The 14,586-nt window shown below is 36.5% G+C and overlaps 1 protein-coding gene across 2 annotated transcripts in view; it reads left to right on the forward strand.

The window, feature by feature from the left end:
* MSH3 (mutS homolog 3) overlaps positions 1-14,586 on the forward strand; it is a 109,298-nt gene that overhangs the window by 26,896 nt on the left and 67,816 nt on the right. For both annotated transcript variants that reach the window (XM_071731343.1, XM_071731342.1), the window contains 3 exons: positions 6,525-6,637; positions 8,036-8,150; positions 14,484-14,568. In XM_071731343.1, coding sequence (XP_071587444.1) covers positions 6,525-6,637; positions 8,036-8,150; positions 14,484-14,568 — 313 coding nt within the window. The remainder of the gene's footprint in view (positions 1-6,524; positions 6,638-8,035; positions 8,151-14,483; positions 14,569-14,586) is intronic.

The following is a 14,586-nucleotide window of genomic DNA, read 5'->3' on the forward strand; positions in this document are numbered from 1 at the left end:
CTGCCTGTCCAGGATTTTTTGGCTGCAGTCACTCTCTTCTTGTTATTTGATTCATTGTTGGCATTAGCAAAGGACTTGAAGGGCTGTTGTTTTTTTAATGATACAAGAGAAGGTTTTAATATAGGTAGCTAAATGATATATAACACAGAGCTCAATTTTTCTGTCTGCCGTCCTGTTGTCTGGTGGTGTAGGCGTTCATTTACAGGTCCCTTTTGGTAAAATGGCATGGTAATTTAGAGGAATTTTGAGAGTCAGTTATCACTGTACTAAAAGATAATTTAAAATTCTGGTAAGTGGTTGCTGTAAGTTTTATGGTCAAATATGGAATCTAAAATATTTCTTTATATGAGCAGATTCAACACTGTTCTGCAATAGGGCATAATCTTCGTATAAATAAATATTTCAAGATGGGCTATAGCTGGCTTCCAGGGAAAACACATCAAAAGCAGATTAAAATGATGATATAATTCCTGGATTACATCCCTGCTTTCTTTTCCAAATGGTTGTATAGATGAGACTCTTAATTTTGACCCCGAGATTGCTTCTCTAAGTTAAATCTCTTCTCCCTAAATATCAGTTTTGTTGTGCTTTCCAGAGAACAGCAGTTCTCTACATGTTTCCAGTGAGTGTCACGTACTGTGAAATTTTGGCAGTCAGCACCTCATCGTGGTTTCAGTACAGTGCAGTTTTGCTTTTCATGCTGCTGTTTTCTTTGAGTGTGCAGCAGTACTGGTGAATAGATGTGCTCTTGTCCTGTGCTGTTCTCTGTGGGAGTTCAGGGTGTAGCTTCTGTGTCTGTGGCTGCACAACATGACCTCCAGAGGTCTCTCAGTGATTTCTGCAGCTTTAGAGGCAGGATAGGTGCTCCAGTCTGCTCACTGGGATTACTGCTGATATTCAAAATCAATTTGTTAAGCAAAGAAATCAGGGAAACTTGAAGGGGGGAAGGAGAAGAAGGTCAGGCAGTGAAAAGTTTCCAAGGGACAACTCTTGTTGCTGTCCAACTGCAAACAGTGAAATACAGCTTCTGGTCCTGGAAAAGGACTGTGATACAGACCTTAGATAATAGCCAGTGCACCTAAAGCTTTCTGGTGGCAAACTTTTGCCACAATTTCCCTTACAAGCAGTGGTTGGTTCTGTCACCATCACTGTCTTTTCATTTCGATGTTGCTGAGCCATTAAACCAGCTAGAAAGCTTTTTATTTCCTCCAACCACAAATTTCTTCTGTCATATGTGCTCCAAGTGCTTGGTGCAGGGTCAGAAAAGCTCTGCAGTCATTACAGCAGAAGCAGTGGGAATAAATAGCCAGGATGGGGTGGAGAGAGTGGTACCATAACAGTAGCTGCACTGATGTAGGCAGGTAGGGAACTGCAAAAACTTGGGCAATGTAGAGGGAGGAAGCAATTTTTTAAGGAAAAAGAGCACAGGAGTTGATCCCTGAAGCACAATGTGGTGCTTAATTGTTTCATGGCCTGTCAGCTAGGTTGGGAAAAAGGGACATAGAGAGGTGTCTTCCACATCTGAATTTAGGCTGTATATAGTGTGAAGGTGGAGATTCATTCATTTCTGCCACTTGTGCATTCTTGATCTTTGTAACTGGATTGTCTGGGGTTCTGGATGTACTTGCACTGGTTTTTAAATTACCTGTCCTTCCTCACCCCCCCAGACAGAATTATGGCTAACTTGATCCTAAGTAACAATGATCAAAACATTTCCTCCTTTCAGGATATTTCTTTTTCATGCTGGGACACTGAGTTGCTCTGATGGGTTGCAGCAGTTTATCCTGTTGTTCTGTGTCATACTAAAAGGTTGTTATAAGCTCTATGGATCATGTCAGGTTAGTGGTGTCTTTCAGAAGAAAGTTCTGGTAACTGTTAGCTGGTAAGTGCTTTGTGTTCCAGGAGTGCATGCATCTGGAGTTTGCTTAACTGTGACAGGAACCACAGTGAAATCATCTATCTTAACTTAAAAAAAAAAAAAAAAAAAAAAAAAAAAAAAAAAAAAAAAAAAAAAAAAAAAAGTCTGCTAATTCTGCTGGAAACTTCAAACCTTTAAAATTTATAGCATGCATATTAATAATTACTGTTTGGTTATTACAGACAGCAGCAAACTGCTTTGTGTTTTGCAAGTAAAGTATATGTGTTTTGGTTTTTTAATGGAGAGACAATACTACCTGACAAGTTAGAGTTTCTATCCAATTATCTCCTATTCTGCTTAGAGGAGGTGACTGCGCTGCCATTTTCCTTGCAGCAACATTGTCTCTATCTCTGGTACCTGAAGGTTGTTGAGAGTAAACATGGAAAATGCTTTGGCAGCAGAAAAAAAAATCTGTACTTAGAAAAATGTTAGTACTTAGTGCCAAAAGAACAGTTGCTTGGAAATGTCATCGTGGCTTTGTCAGAGAAGCTACTGGAGCTTCAAGCCAAGATTTATCAAAAAAGGATGATTGTTCTCCAGTTCTCACAGATAAGTTCAAACCTAGAGCCCCAGAGCTAGAAGTAATTGTATCACAAAGGAAACACAATAATGGCAAATAAAGGAAATGTAATTTCTGGTAAACATGTCAATACAGGAAGATGACACTTGGGTTTCTGAAAGGATTAATGCATTCAGGTCACTTTGCTTTACTGGGCAGTGGAGACATTTTTTCTCTACAGTGACAGGTTGTGTTGTGAGAAGGTGCAGAGAAATTACCTTGTTGAATAAAGCGTACCAGTAAATTTAAATAACAGTTACTTGGACTATGTATCTGTACTTAGCACCAGAAATAAAATTTTCTTACTAAATTTTATGACCAGTGATTTACTTTCCCATATTCTGTGTTGTTCTGAATTTGTGTCATGTGTATGTAAAGATTTGTAAAGAAATGCACCCCTTCATTTGAAAAATCCTAAAGCAGAATAGACAGGGCAGTATAGTTGCTGGAAGGTGAAATTCTGGAGGTTTTTTTTGTTTGTTTCCTGATATTTCAGAAAACTTAATTTGGATGTGTTTGTTGTTCAGGAAGCCTTTATGTACTTTATGCCTGTTTAATTGTGACTAGTAGAGCAGTAATGAAGTGGCTCCGCTTTTCAGCAGTGAGTTTTTGTTCTTACATGCCAGGTCGTTCTTACAATAAAATACTGTGTTTTTTTTTTTTTTAGTATCTTCAGTTACTTTCTGCAAATTAGTCTTATTTACATTGCTTTACATTATTTTAGCTTATAACATTAATTTTTTTGTCTTCTTCTTAAGATACTCACCCCCCTCAAATTTAGTGATCTCTTAAATCTTTTTCCTGCAGTACTTGGTAATCAGTAAATCTTTCTGGTTTTCCCAGTAGGGCAACAGCTAAGAGCTAAGTCCCTCTGTAGTAACAGAATCATATGGGTTGGAATGGACGTAGAAATTATATTATATATATGAAAGTGGTTTTGTGTGTGTAAATGTTTGTATTTTACCGTCCCATCCTTTATGCATCCATTTATGGACACTTTGATTTTCTATTCTTAGCTGAGGCTGTTGATGGCTCTTCAAGCAACTTCCATTACTCCTATTGCATCAAATCCCAGTGCTTCTAGAGAGCAGAGAATTTTAGTAAGGGGCACTTCAGGGTCTTTTGTACCAACTGTTGAGAGTTTGAAACTCTCTGAAACATCTCTGTTTACTCAATATCCAGTTGAGGGTGGTTGTAGAAGAACCAATACAAGGAAAATAAAAAAGCTTTGAAAAATTCAGTTGCATTATTGACTAACTTTGTTACTGTCATAGAACTATGAGGATTGCTTGTTTTCAAAAATACTGGAAGGTATATCAATAAAATACTGGATGAGTTGCACAGTATTAATTGTAGATGTTCTGACAAGAATGATGTTTACAAAAGTTGATGGTGGATTGACTTCTCATTTAAATAGGAATTGGTATCTGGAGACATAAAGCATCAACATTCTGGCCATAATCAGAAAAATGGCCTATGGGTGGTCATCTGGCTCAACAAAAAACAGATGTGAAAACATTCTGCATCAATTTTTTTCCCATAAATCTTGATCAAAATTCAGATTTTTCCATACATTGACTAGATACCTAAAACTTTCCAGTTTTTTTTTACTTTATCCAGGATATCAAATGCATCCTTTCAGATAAAAAACCTGTGAGATACTTGTTTGATGTCATATCTAGAATAAAAATATTAAAATATGTCAAGATACCTACAAGATATAACTGAGAATTTTAACACTAATTTGAACTATTTCCTATCAATATAGTTGATGAACAAAAGTACTACTATAGGAAGTCACTCAAGTTATATATATTCTAACTCATATGCTGAATGTGTTGTGTATCTGGAACTTAGCAGAGCCTTTCACTCATTTCTGCAAGACAGCTGGGCTAAAGATAAATCTGTAATGAAATGAAAGAAAATCACAAAAATATTAGAGAAAATAATTAATTTTAACCGTTACTTCAAGGATAACCATAAATGTTGTGTGGCATAAATCGTCCAATGAATTACCCCCAAAATTACCCCCTCCTCTTTTGACTTTGGTTCTAAAAATGAGTTCTGCAGACCTTTCAAAACCCTGCTATTCTGAAGGTGTTAAAAAAAATAAAAGTGGAAATGAAAAATAAAATCCTGGTTTAAAAGCATTTCTCTAAGTCCCTACTCTCACATGGTCAACAGAAAAGACATGGTCTGTCTTTTCTTGCAAAACTGAGTCAAAGGCTTGTGCTCAGCTAACCTCAGCTATACAGCACTTTTTGAAAAGTTCAGTGCTGAAGTGGTATTCTTGCAAAAGGTTGTAGTGGGTATGCATGCTAATTTAGCAAAGTAGATGGCTGTGTTAGGTGGGTTATTACTGAAGCTTGGAGCAAGTTAAAAACACGAGGAAGAAAATAGCTGATTGCTTACAGAAGTTGGGGAATACAGACTAATTGTCTTCTGGAGAAATTCATCTGGTTTAAAAATGTTTACTTGGCCTGAGCAGAGTTGGAGCTGAGGAGCACCCCAGAGGGTCTAAAGGCTGAAAACTGCATCAGTCAGCTGAAACTAAGTCACTCGAAGTAAGCAAGGGAGCATTCTAAGATGTGAAGAAATGTCAGACATCTGAAGACTCAGTTCATTTTGCACCTATTATAGGAAAAGAACTCTCAATTTTAAGAGTTAAGCCTCTGACATATATTGATCCTTTCAGATGGGGGTATGTACAATGCAATGCAGAAACTGTGTTTGGTTTTTTTTCCTGTGAAATGGAAAAGCCCTGCAAAAAGGGTATCGATTAATTTCTTTTGTGTGCTACCTACACAGTCCCTCCCACTGGCATAATTCCAATCTGCTACAAATATTTGTTTAATTCATGCCTATGGCATTATGAGACTGGATACTCTTGACCCACATAGGTTTTACATATGTCTTTTACTGGCAGCTTTCTACTGGACTCTTCTTCAGTGCTTTTTCTGTAGCTGTATAATTATGCTCAAAGATTTCAGGGGTAGTGTGTGTGGTTTTTGTATTGTTCCTTAGCCAGCACATCTGTTTAATACTGTGTTAACAGCTATAAAAATTAAATTGTTAATGCAGCATCCAGTTTTAGTTTTGGTGAGCAGTAAGCAGTGTAGAAAGATTGTATCTTGAAAACACCACACACATACTCTTGTATGAGAGTCAGATTTCGAAACATCTTGGGTGTACTGCTTGCCCAGATACTGGGCAATTTTGATCTTGTGGACATTGATGAATAAAAGTTTTTGCCACTCTCTTACATAAGCAGGCTGTGGAAAGCAGGGGTCACAGGAAACAGGTTAGATTGATTTCTCATGAGTTGGAAAACTGGCCAAAATCCTGTAGTGCTGTAATTCTGTTACTTGCTGACAGTCAGGAAGGATTAATGGAAAAGATCTCATTTGGCTCAATGATGGAACAGTGTAAGTTTGCTACATTTGCTGGTGCTGCTAATAACATCCTTGACAACCTGGACTGCAAAAAGATAGGGAGAAATTGAGTCTTTTAGCACAGGGAAAAGAAAAATCTTTAAATAGTTATGAGTAAAGGACAAGAATGCTTTATTTCTCCTGCATGTAGGAAAAGATATAGTAGGTTAATGTGGCAACAGGTCGATGGCATAGAACAAAGCCTCTAAAGGTAAAGGGTGATTACATATGGTAATAGATATAGGAGATATAGCAGAATTGCTTCATTGTTTAATCATCCTAAATCTTTAGAACAGATAAGGCAAATACTTGTTATGATTGATGAAAACATCTACCTTGCAGGTATACTAGACAGCCTATTGAAGTCTCTTTTGGGCTTCCTTGCTGTGCTGCTTCATTTTTATTTGTTTGTGCTTTTATAATGGAGAGAAAAAAGATTTTTCAAAACCCACCTACCTTAGAAATGCTCTCAACCCACCAAAGTAACTTGTTTCTTCATTCTTTATCCATTCAGATCTTAACAAAGGAAAAATGAAAGAAAGTATGTCTTTGTAACCTACTTATGTGTTCATAAAGGGAGCATAAATATTGAAAATCAATTATTTTTTCTTTGCAGGTTACGGGAAGACAGAATTAGGATAGAAAGAATGGACAACCTCCATTTTGAATACAGCCATGCTTTCCAGCTGGTTACTGATTTTTATGCAAAAGAAGTGCCTGATACTACAGGTATGTCTTTCAGATTTTTATGCAAAAGAAATGCCTGGTATTATGGGTCTGTCATTTAGGATGTCTTTGAAGCGTGCATCCTGTTTGCTTTTACACAAATAAGGGATACATGTGGATGTACCCCAGCAGGTCTCATTCACATGTCCTTCTGCAATTTGTTTAAGTGTTCCCTAACTTGATCTTCCTTTGTTAAAGAGAAATCTTCATTTCTCCACAATTTCCCCTTGGTCTGAAAGGACTGGGATTCCTCAAGGCACATCTTACCAGTAAAGACCAGGACAAAGAAGACACTGAGTTCCTCAGTCTCTTCCATGGTCTTTGTCACCAGATCTGGCCCACATTTTCCCATGTCTTAATTTTGCTACTGCTGAATCTCTAGAAGTTCTTACTATACTTAATGTAACGTGCTAGTCTCAACTCCAGGTGGGCTTTGGCTTTCCTAACCCCATCCCTGCAGCTTGAACAATGTCTCTGTATTCCTTATATGTCACCTATCCCTTCAACCACCTCTCATAGTCCTCCTTTTTAATATTTGAGTTAATCAGGAGCAACTTGTTCATCCATAAAGGCCATCCACCACCTCTGCTTTTTTTCTGCTCATTGGGATATTTTTTGAGCTTGTAATAGGTGAACCTTGAAAGTGAAGATGATTTAAATAGATGTGAATGCAGGGCTTAGCATCCCTTTTTTTTTTTTTTCATAGCTTGAAGATGTATGCTTAGATAGATTTAAATTCACACATATACAGCAACTGAGGGAAATTACTCAACATCTGAAATGTGTCTTCAGTGTTTCTTTTGTGTATGTTGTCAGTTGTAGCAGCTTTAAAACCATCTCTGAAATAAGTAAATAGTTTTTAAAAGTAGCATTTTATGGTGTGGTAGCATGTAGTGAATTTTCCTATTATTGCAGCTGGAACAGGAACTGTAGTAGAGCACTGTTAGGAACATTACCAAACGTGAATAGCTGTCTCACAAAGATGGAACCATGTTCTGTAGACTGGCCAAGGCAGATAAGTCATCAACACACGTGCCAAGGCCTGCTCATTCCTTTTAACTTACAAAGATGTTGCCTGCAGAGATGAAGATTTCAGAACTCGGATTTTAGTTTGTATATTTAGAAATTTCCTGTGCCAACAGTTAGTCATTTTTATGGTGAAAAACCTGTGGAGTTGGATGTTTTATGTTTCATACTGTGCTTATATTATTGTAATGTTCTTCATCCTTTGGAACCATAAATGTGACTTTGGAATGCCATTTTGTGTTGACTGACATATAGATCATAGAACACTACACCTATTGAAGATTTCCATTTCATTAAATTGAAAAATAGATCGTGCTTTTCCTAAATTACGTAAGTAGTAAACAGTAACATGAAAATCACATATTTGTTTTTTAGGTCCTCAGAAACTGTCTGTAATACTGGGCTTGGATAAGCCTGTTATTTGCTCTCTGGCAGCAGTAATTGCATACCTCAAAGAATTTAATTTGGAAAGGATGCTTTACAACCCAAGGTAAGTTGCTATATATAAAGTTGCAACTCAAGACAAGTACCAGCGTTACCTTGTAACTTTTAGAAGACAAGCTTCCCTTAATGTAATGAATGCATCTGCTAGAGTGATAAATGTAGTCTTTGTAAAAATTATACCTTCCCTTTAAGCTGCTAATCAGAACTGAAAGAATCAAGTGATTTGGTTTTTTTTTTTTTGATAATGTTTCATGAAAATATTTATGAGCTATGTCTAGGCATTTCTTTCACTAGTGTAAATGACCGTGTACTGCTGCCAAGTGTTATTGAAGCAAACAAGGTGCAAAAAGTAGAGGGAGAATTAAAAAATTTGCCAATCAATATAAGCCATCATAGATCAACCTTAGTTTTATTTTCTGAACAAAATTTGGGGAACTTTTGACAGCTCTCAAAAAAAAAAAAAAAAAAAAAAAAAAAAAAAAAGCTGTGATTCATCTTTGATTATGATGTTTTATTTTGACAGAACCATGTAAGGGGTTTTCTCTTTCTATAGCTTTGGTAGCAGGTATACGTGGTAATGTGTTGTAATGTTTAGACAGTACTCAGGAGGTCTGTTTGAGTTCGTGAATCTAGTTATCATTTGTAAAGAAAAAAGGTGTTCAACACATCCTGCTTTCTGAAAAATCCGGAGTTGGCTCAGTGGTAACCAAGAGTGGGAGTATAATAATGGAAAAAATTGCTGGTAGACCATTGTCACCATTTGTGCAAAGTCACTGCAAAACACAAAAGCATGGAAATAATTTTGTCTTCCCTTAAGTAGTCAAAAAGTTTAGGTTTGTTAGATATTCTCACATTAAGTACTCAAAATTTCTAACAGGATTATGCAGGTGAGCTCAAATGAAAATGGAAAGATGCTGCCCCTTGAGCATCTTTTTATCCTGTCTTACGCAAGTATAAAAGATTTCTATCCTAAGTGGCTTTGGTTTGAAAGACCATTTAAGGCTTATTTTATGCCTCAGTAGACATATTTATCTGCCATGGATCCTGTGCAAAATAGCCTCTTGATTGTCTCAGTATTCCTCTGTTCTGTAAGTAGGCAAGATTTAACAAAAGTAAGTCTAGCTGCAAACTGGAAACTTAGAAATATATCGTGTTGGTTGTTCATACTTATAGATAACTATTGTCACAGTGCCTTACGTGCAATGACACATAAGGTGGATGTTCTTTCAGATAGGGGAAGTACAAAGTCCATCCTTTATATAGCAGTAATTCAGTAGCAGAGGAGAATCACCATTACATGAAAGCGTATTTACCAGCACTCAGTCACATCCGTAGTAGCTGCATCTAAAAACCAAGTATAATTAGAGAGTGGGAAGGAAAAGCACTAAATCTCAGAGGTGACATTTACACACTGAAGGCTGCTTTAATGGAATCTATGTGAATGTATGGTTATCTGAAAGAAAAGGCAGTGAACTATTTGGTATCTTGGTGACATCCTGTGAGAAAATAAAATAATTTCTTTGAGGTTACGTTGTCCCTTTGTTCAGGAACTTGAATTCTACTGCAGTTATTTCTAAAATCTTTACTGCTTTGACAGCCTGATACTGCACTCTAACTGCTGTTTTTAATGTGTCACATATATTGAAATAGTGAATGAAATACTGAAGCAAACTTCAGTATTTTTCCTAATGGCAGTGAAGTACTACCTAAATGCTGAAAATCCTGATACACAAAGGATGTCAGATTTATGGATCTTCTGTAATTCTGCAGGAAATAGTGAGACATACTTCCATCACACTGTCAAACAACTTAAAATTCCTAGGATAATTCAGGTCAGTGAGCATTTACTGATGAGTAAGTGAGCATGAAGTTGTAGTTGTGAGATAGTTTTCAGTTTATTAATGTAAGAGACACAGATGTGGTTGAAAGACCTATTTCATTGGAAGAATGACAAAAAATTCCCTCTACCTACTATAACTCTCAGCCTTCTTCAGATGAACACTTCTCCCAGCTGAACAAAAGTCCAGCTCAATTTAATAGTAAGAATCATGAAACATCATGTGAGTGATGAAGGGTACTCATTACTAAGAGGAAACATGTTTTGTTAATACTTAGATGGAGCTTATAAATCAATTTTTAAGCTTTTCAATCAATATTTTAAAGCAAAATATTAAAAAAGAAAGAATAATGTCTGCCACAGCAGAACCCTGGGATGTGGCTAGACTGCATTAGAGATCTAGTAGCAGGTAAAAACAGATTAAACAATGAATGATAGAAGCTTATCTAGTCAATGTATTCTAATACCTTTACATACTGAGAGACGTTTATTGGCTTTTGACAAGAAGTTGGTACACATTGAGGAGAGGTTTTTAAATACTCTTTTGCTTGAAAATCATAATTGGCATAGCAGTTTCGTAGCATAGGGAATGTGTCTTGGTGTATTTTAATTTTACTTACATGTTTTCCAGCATATTGGAGACAGAATAAGGAGATTAGTTCTTAGATTTTGAACAATGACTGATAAACTTCAAGAAATGCAGGGAATAGGAGAGTCAGGTGTCTTTCTGAAGGAGGAAAGTAGCTTTAGAATTGGAGAACCTCCCAGCAGTGAAGGCAGAAAACAGAGGCAGATGTGGAAGAGGAGAGGGGAGGGTTGACATAGCACTGGGGGAGGAGAGGAAAAAGAAATTAAAGAAGAGGAGAAATGTTTGGATGTACTCTATAACAGGTGTGGAAACAAGTTGGCAAGATGAAATTATGAGAGAAGTAGAAATGTAAGTTATTGAAATGGTGGATATCTTTGAATTTTCAGAGGAAATGTCATAGAAATTCAGAGAATGCTGTTCATAACACTTTTGTATCTCATGGGGGCTGGTGATGTCAGAAATGTATACAAAACAACACAACCTGCTTTAAGTTTAAGAAAGGGAGTACTGAAATAATTTTGGGAGTTGTCAAAGCTGCCTTGGGAGCATGAAGGGATGAAAAAGGATAGGCCTCGTTTTCAGACACTAAGGAGAGGTGCTTAGGAAAGGATTTGCTGCCTCATCTGAGGCCACAGAAGAGTAGCAATGGGGACTTCTTGCACTCCTGACACTTGGAACTGAGGCTAAAAGCAAGCTGAGAGAATGCAGACATCTAGGTAGAACAAGGTTTGGGACCCACCATTTGGGGTGAGGCAAGTGAAAGAAAAAGACAGAAATAGAAGTAATACATGATAAAAATGAGGGGTGTTACTTTTGTTTCTCTTCATTCTTCCCAGGTCCTCTCATTTTTTTTCCTGTTCTTTGTTATGTCTTTCTCAGTTTTGCTTTGCATGTGTTGGTTTGTTTTATTTTGTTACTGGTTTAGCTAGACTTTTCTAGATTCCTGTGACATCAGGGATCCAGATCAGAAGTTCTGATTATATTCACTTGCAAATTTAAAACTGGTTAACTATATACAAAACATAGTCTGGGCTTGATGTGCTTTGCCACCTAGATAGTGCTAAATGTATTCCATACCTAAAGAAAGTTAATGCTTCTGAGAAACACTTGTTTTTACCCCTTAAAAATGAATAGGGATTCCTACAACTCTGGTCTAAATATATAGGTTTGTTCTGTGGTTTATTCACCCTTAGAAATCTCAAAGACGTGGACTCCAGAGGTCTGTAAAAGGTAATTGAGCAAAGAAAATATGCTGCTTAGTAGGCTTTCAGTGCATTGCCTTGCAGCTTCACTGGAAATTTTTTACAGATTTGCAAAATTAAAGTAGTTGAAAACTACTGATCCGAGTAATATGCATTCACTTAGGCTGGGTTACTGAGTACAGAATTATATATAACATCTCCCATGGAGAGAGTAATGAATAAAGCATAAATAGTGCCTTAGCTGTAAGCTTCTCAGAATGCAGAGTGACTAAGAAGATCCAATTTCACGGGTAACATGTAGGAGTCAATGTCTGAGGATGTAGTTTACTGTCATAAAGCAATTGTAGTACCCCTATACTCAAGTGTGGTTCTATTTTGAAGTAATTTTGTGAGTAGGAACCTCTTGCTCATGAATATTGCCCAAAGGTTTCTTAAGCATGTGAAAACACACATTCAAAGCTTCTATTTCTTTCCTCTTTTCATTTTCCTTGGCCCAGATAATCATGATTCTTCCTTGCCTTGCTCCTCAGTAGTGGAATCACTAGCTGTTTCCATCATGTGTTGTGTGCTGCTTAAGTACTTAAGACAGTTATAAACCTGTCCTTTGAAACTCGGGTCCCATTGTCACCTACAGCAGCAATTATTGCTTTGTGATTCAGTTGAAGTGATTCTGAAGGGTCCTTCTGACTGATGAAAGAGATGGCTGATAGCATCAGGTTAGGATTCCTCACAATATTTTGACGCCCTTGCTGCAAAACAAGCACTGACTTAATCTTTGTTTACAATCTTCTTCCTATGCCATTTTGTCCCTAAATTCCCTATGATTCTTTTTTTCACATACATACTCAATTCTGATCCCAGTGTGAAGAAAGATGAGGGGGTGGAACCAAAACATGTTGTGTACTGTGACACCTGGAATTGTTGGTTGGGCATATGTACAATGCAGTTGATCTTGGCTATTATTCATATGCTATAAGCTTTCATTAACCAGATTAATAATAGGTTGAGTAATGTAAATTAAACAGACACCTAGATAATACAAAACAGAATTAATGCTGTAAGAACAATTTCAGTACATCTGAATATGAAAGAATAGCAAATATACTCTGCAGCTGGGCAGTTAGTTGTCTTTACAAAGTGCAAGTTTGCTCATGAAAGAATATGCTCTGTGTTAAGTGCTCTGAAGCCAGGTGAAGCAGGGAAACAGTAGAAAAAGTAAGTAAGCCTTGAAACTCATTTATGGGTGATTGGGGGTTGACTGGAACAACCAAAACCATACAGTTTGCTTTTGGGAAGAGATGTACAGGCATGATTTGTATCCAGCTGGGTTTAAGAGGCCACCAGCTTGAGCAGTGGCACATTGAAATGCAGCAAATGGGGAAACTGAAGATGAGGTAAACCCTATGTGCAGAAGAGCTGCTTGTGGAAGAGTGGGAAGGGATTGGTTTTGGTCATAATGATGGAGAGCCAGGCAGGAATAATACCTTCTTAATTTTTACCAGCATCTGCTGTGACTGAAGATGATAAAGGGTAATATTGTTTTGTTGTTGATAATATTGTGAACTTTGGAAAGCACTGCTGCTTTTGCCTCCAAAGTTTTTTTTTGACTGGCCAGCTTTGTTTATTGCTGGGATAGCAGACTAGGGCAGAATAGCCATGACTATGGGTAGTTTTGAGTCAGCTGTACTTCCAGCATTGAACTTCTTGAGAGTATTCAGTTCAATCTTTTTTTTTTTTTTTTTTTAATTTTCTGGAAAATACTTCTAATTTTTCTAATTTGAACCATTATTTATGAAAAAAATTGCATGTTGTAAACACCTGTTTACAACATAAATACATATCAGTGTGAATATTAATGTTTCTGAAAGTTTTAGTACTGTTTTTGTTTTTAATACAGCAATAATGCAGCTGTGTGTGCATATCAGAAAAATCTAAGCATTTGAGTGTTTTTTCAAAGTGTTTAAAATTGAAAGCACTGAAAAAAATTCTGTGAAAGTCAGGAAAGCAATTCTAAATCCAACCCATCAAGACATTCTGTTAAGTCAAAGACTAAAAAGAGTGTCCTAGATTTTGTGCAAAGGGCAGTCAGCAGTATGATTAACCTAGACAATCATGACTTGATTTGTCAAAAGCATTTAATAAGGATCTTGCACTTCACTTCATGGTCCCTACTACTGCATGTGTATGTCTGAGACAGAAATAATTTTCATATCTAACATGCTTACACATCTAATATGGTTGTTTTGTTAACATTGATTCTAAAGCAACAGAACCTTTGCATTCATCTCAACCTTTTCATTAAGGGAGTCAAGAAATAAGTAATTTTGGTCACAGTTATTTCATATTAAAAATAAAAGTTTAAATGTACTCTATTTTAATTTTCCTAAACAATTGCACTAACAGTCTGCTTACACTTGTAGTGGTAGTAAAAAATAAGAATATGCATTTTGGTGTTTTGATGATGGATTGTGTTAAAAGTCTGTTCCATTCTTGAAGTATTTATTAGTCCTAGCCCTGCCTAATCCTACAGTGGTCATAGCAGGAGTCTTAACAATAGTACATACTTTTCCAGTTTCATCATGGACAGAGGAAGAGATATGTCATTAACCATTTAGTGGATAGCAATAAGGTATTTCTTAATTTTTAAAAATTGCATAGCGAATGAATTTTCTAATGTGAGAAACTTTAAGTGTTTTGTCACAACATCTGTGCCTGAATTTAAAATATAACATATAAAATTCCTCTCCCCAGCAATTTTAAACAGTTGTCAAGTGAAACTGAATACATGACAATTAATGGGACAACAATGAAGAATCTTGAAATTTTGCAGAATCAGGTAAGGACAAATAGAATT

The sequence above is a fragment of the Heliangelus exortis genome, chromosome Z, assembly GCF_036169615.1.
Source record: "Heliangelus exortis chromosome Z, bHelExo1.hap1, whole genome shotgun sequence".
Classification (NCBI taxonomy): domain Eukaryota; kingdom Metazoa; phylum Chordata; class Aves; order Apodiformes; family Trochilidae; genus Heliangelus; species Heliangelus exortis.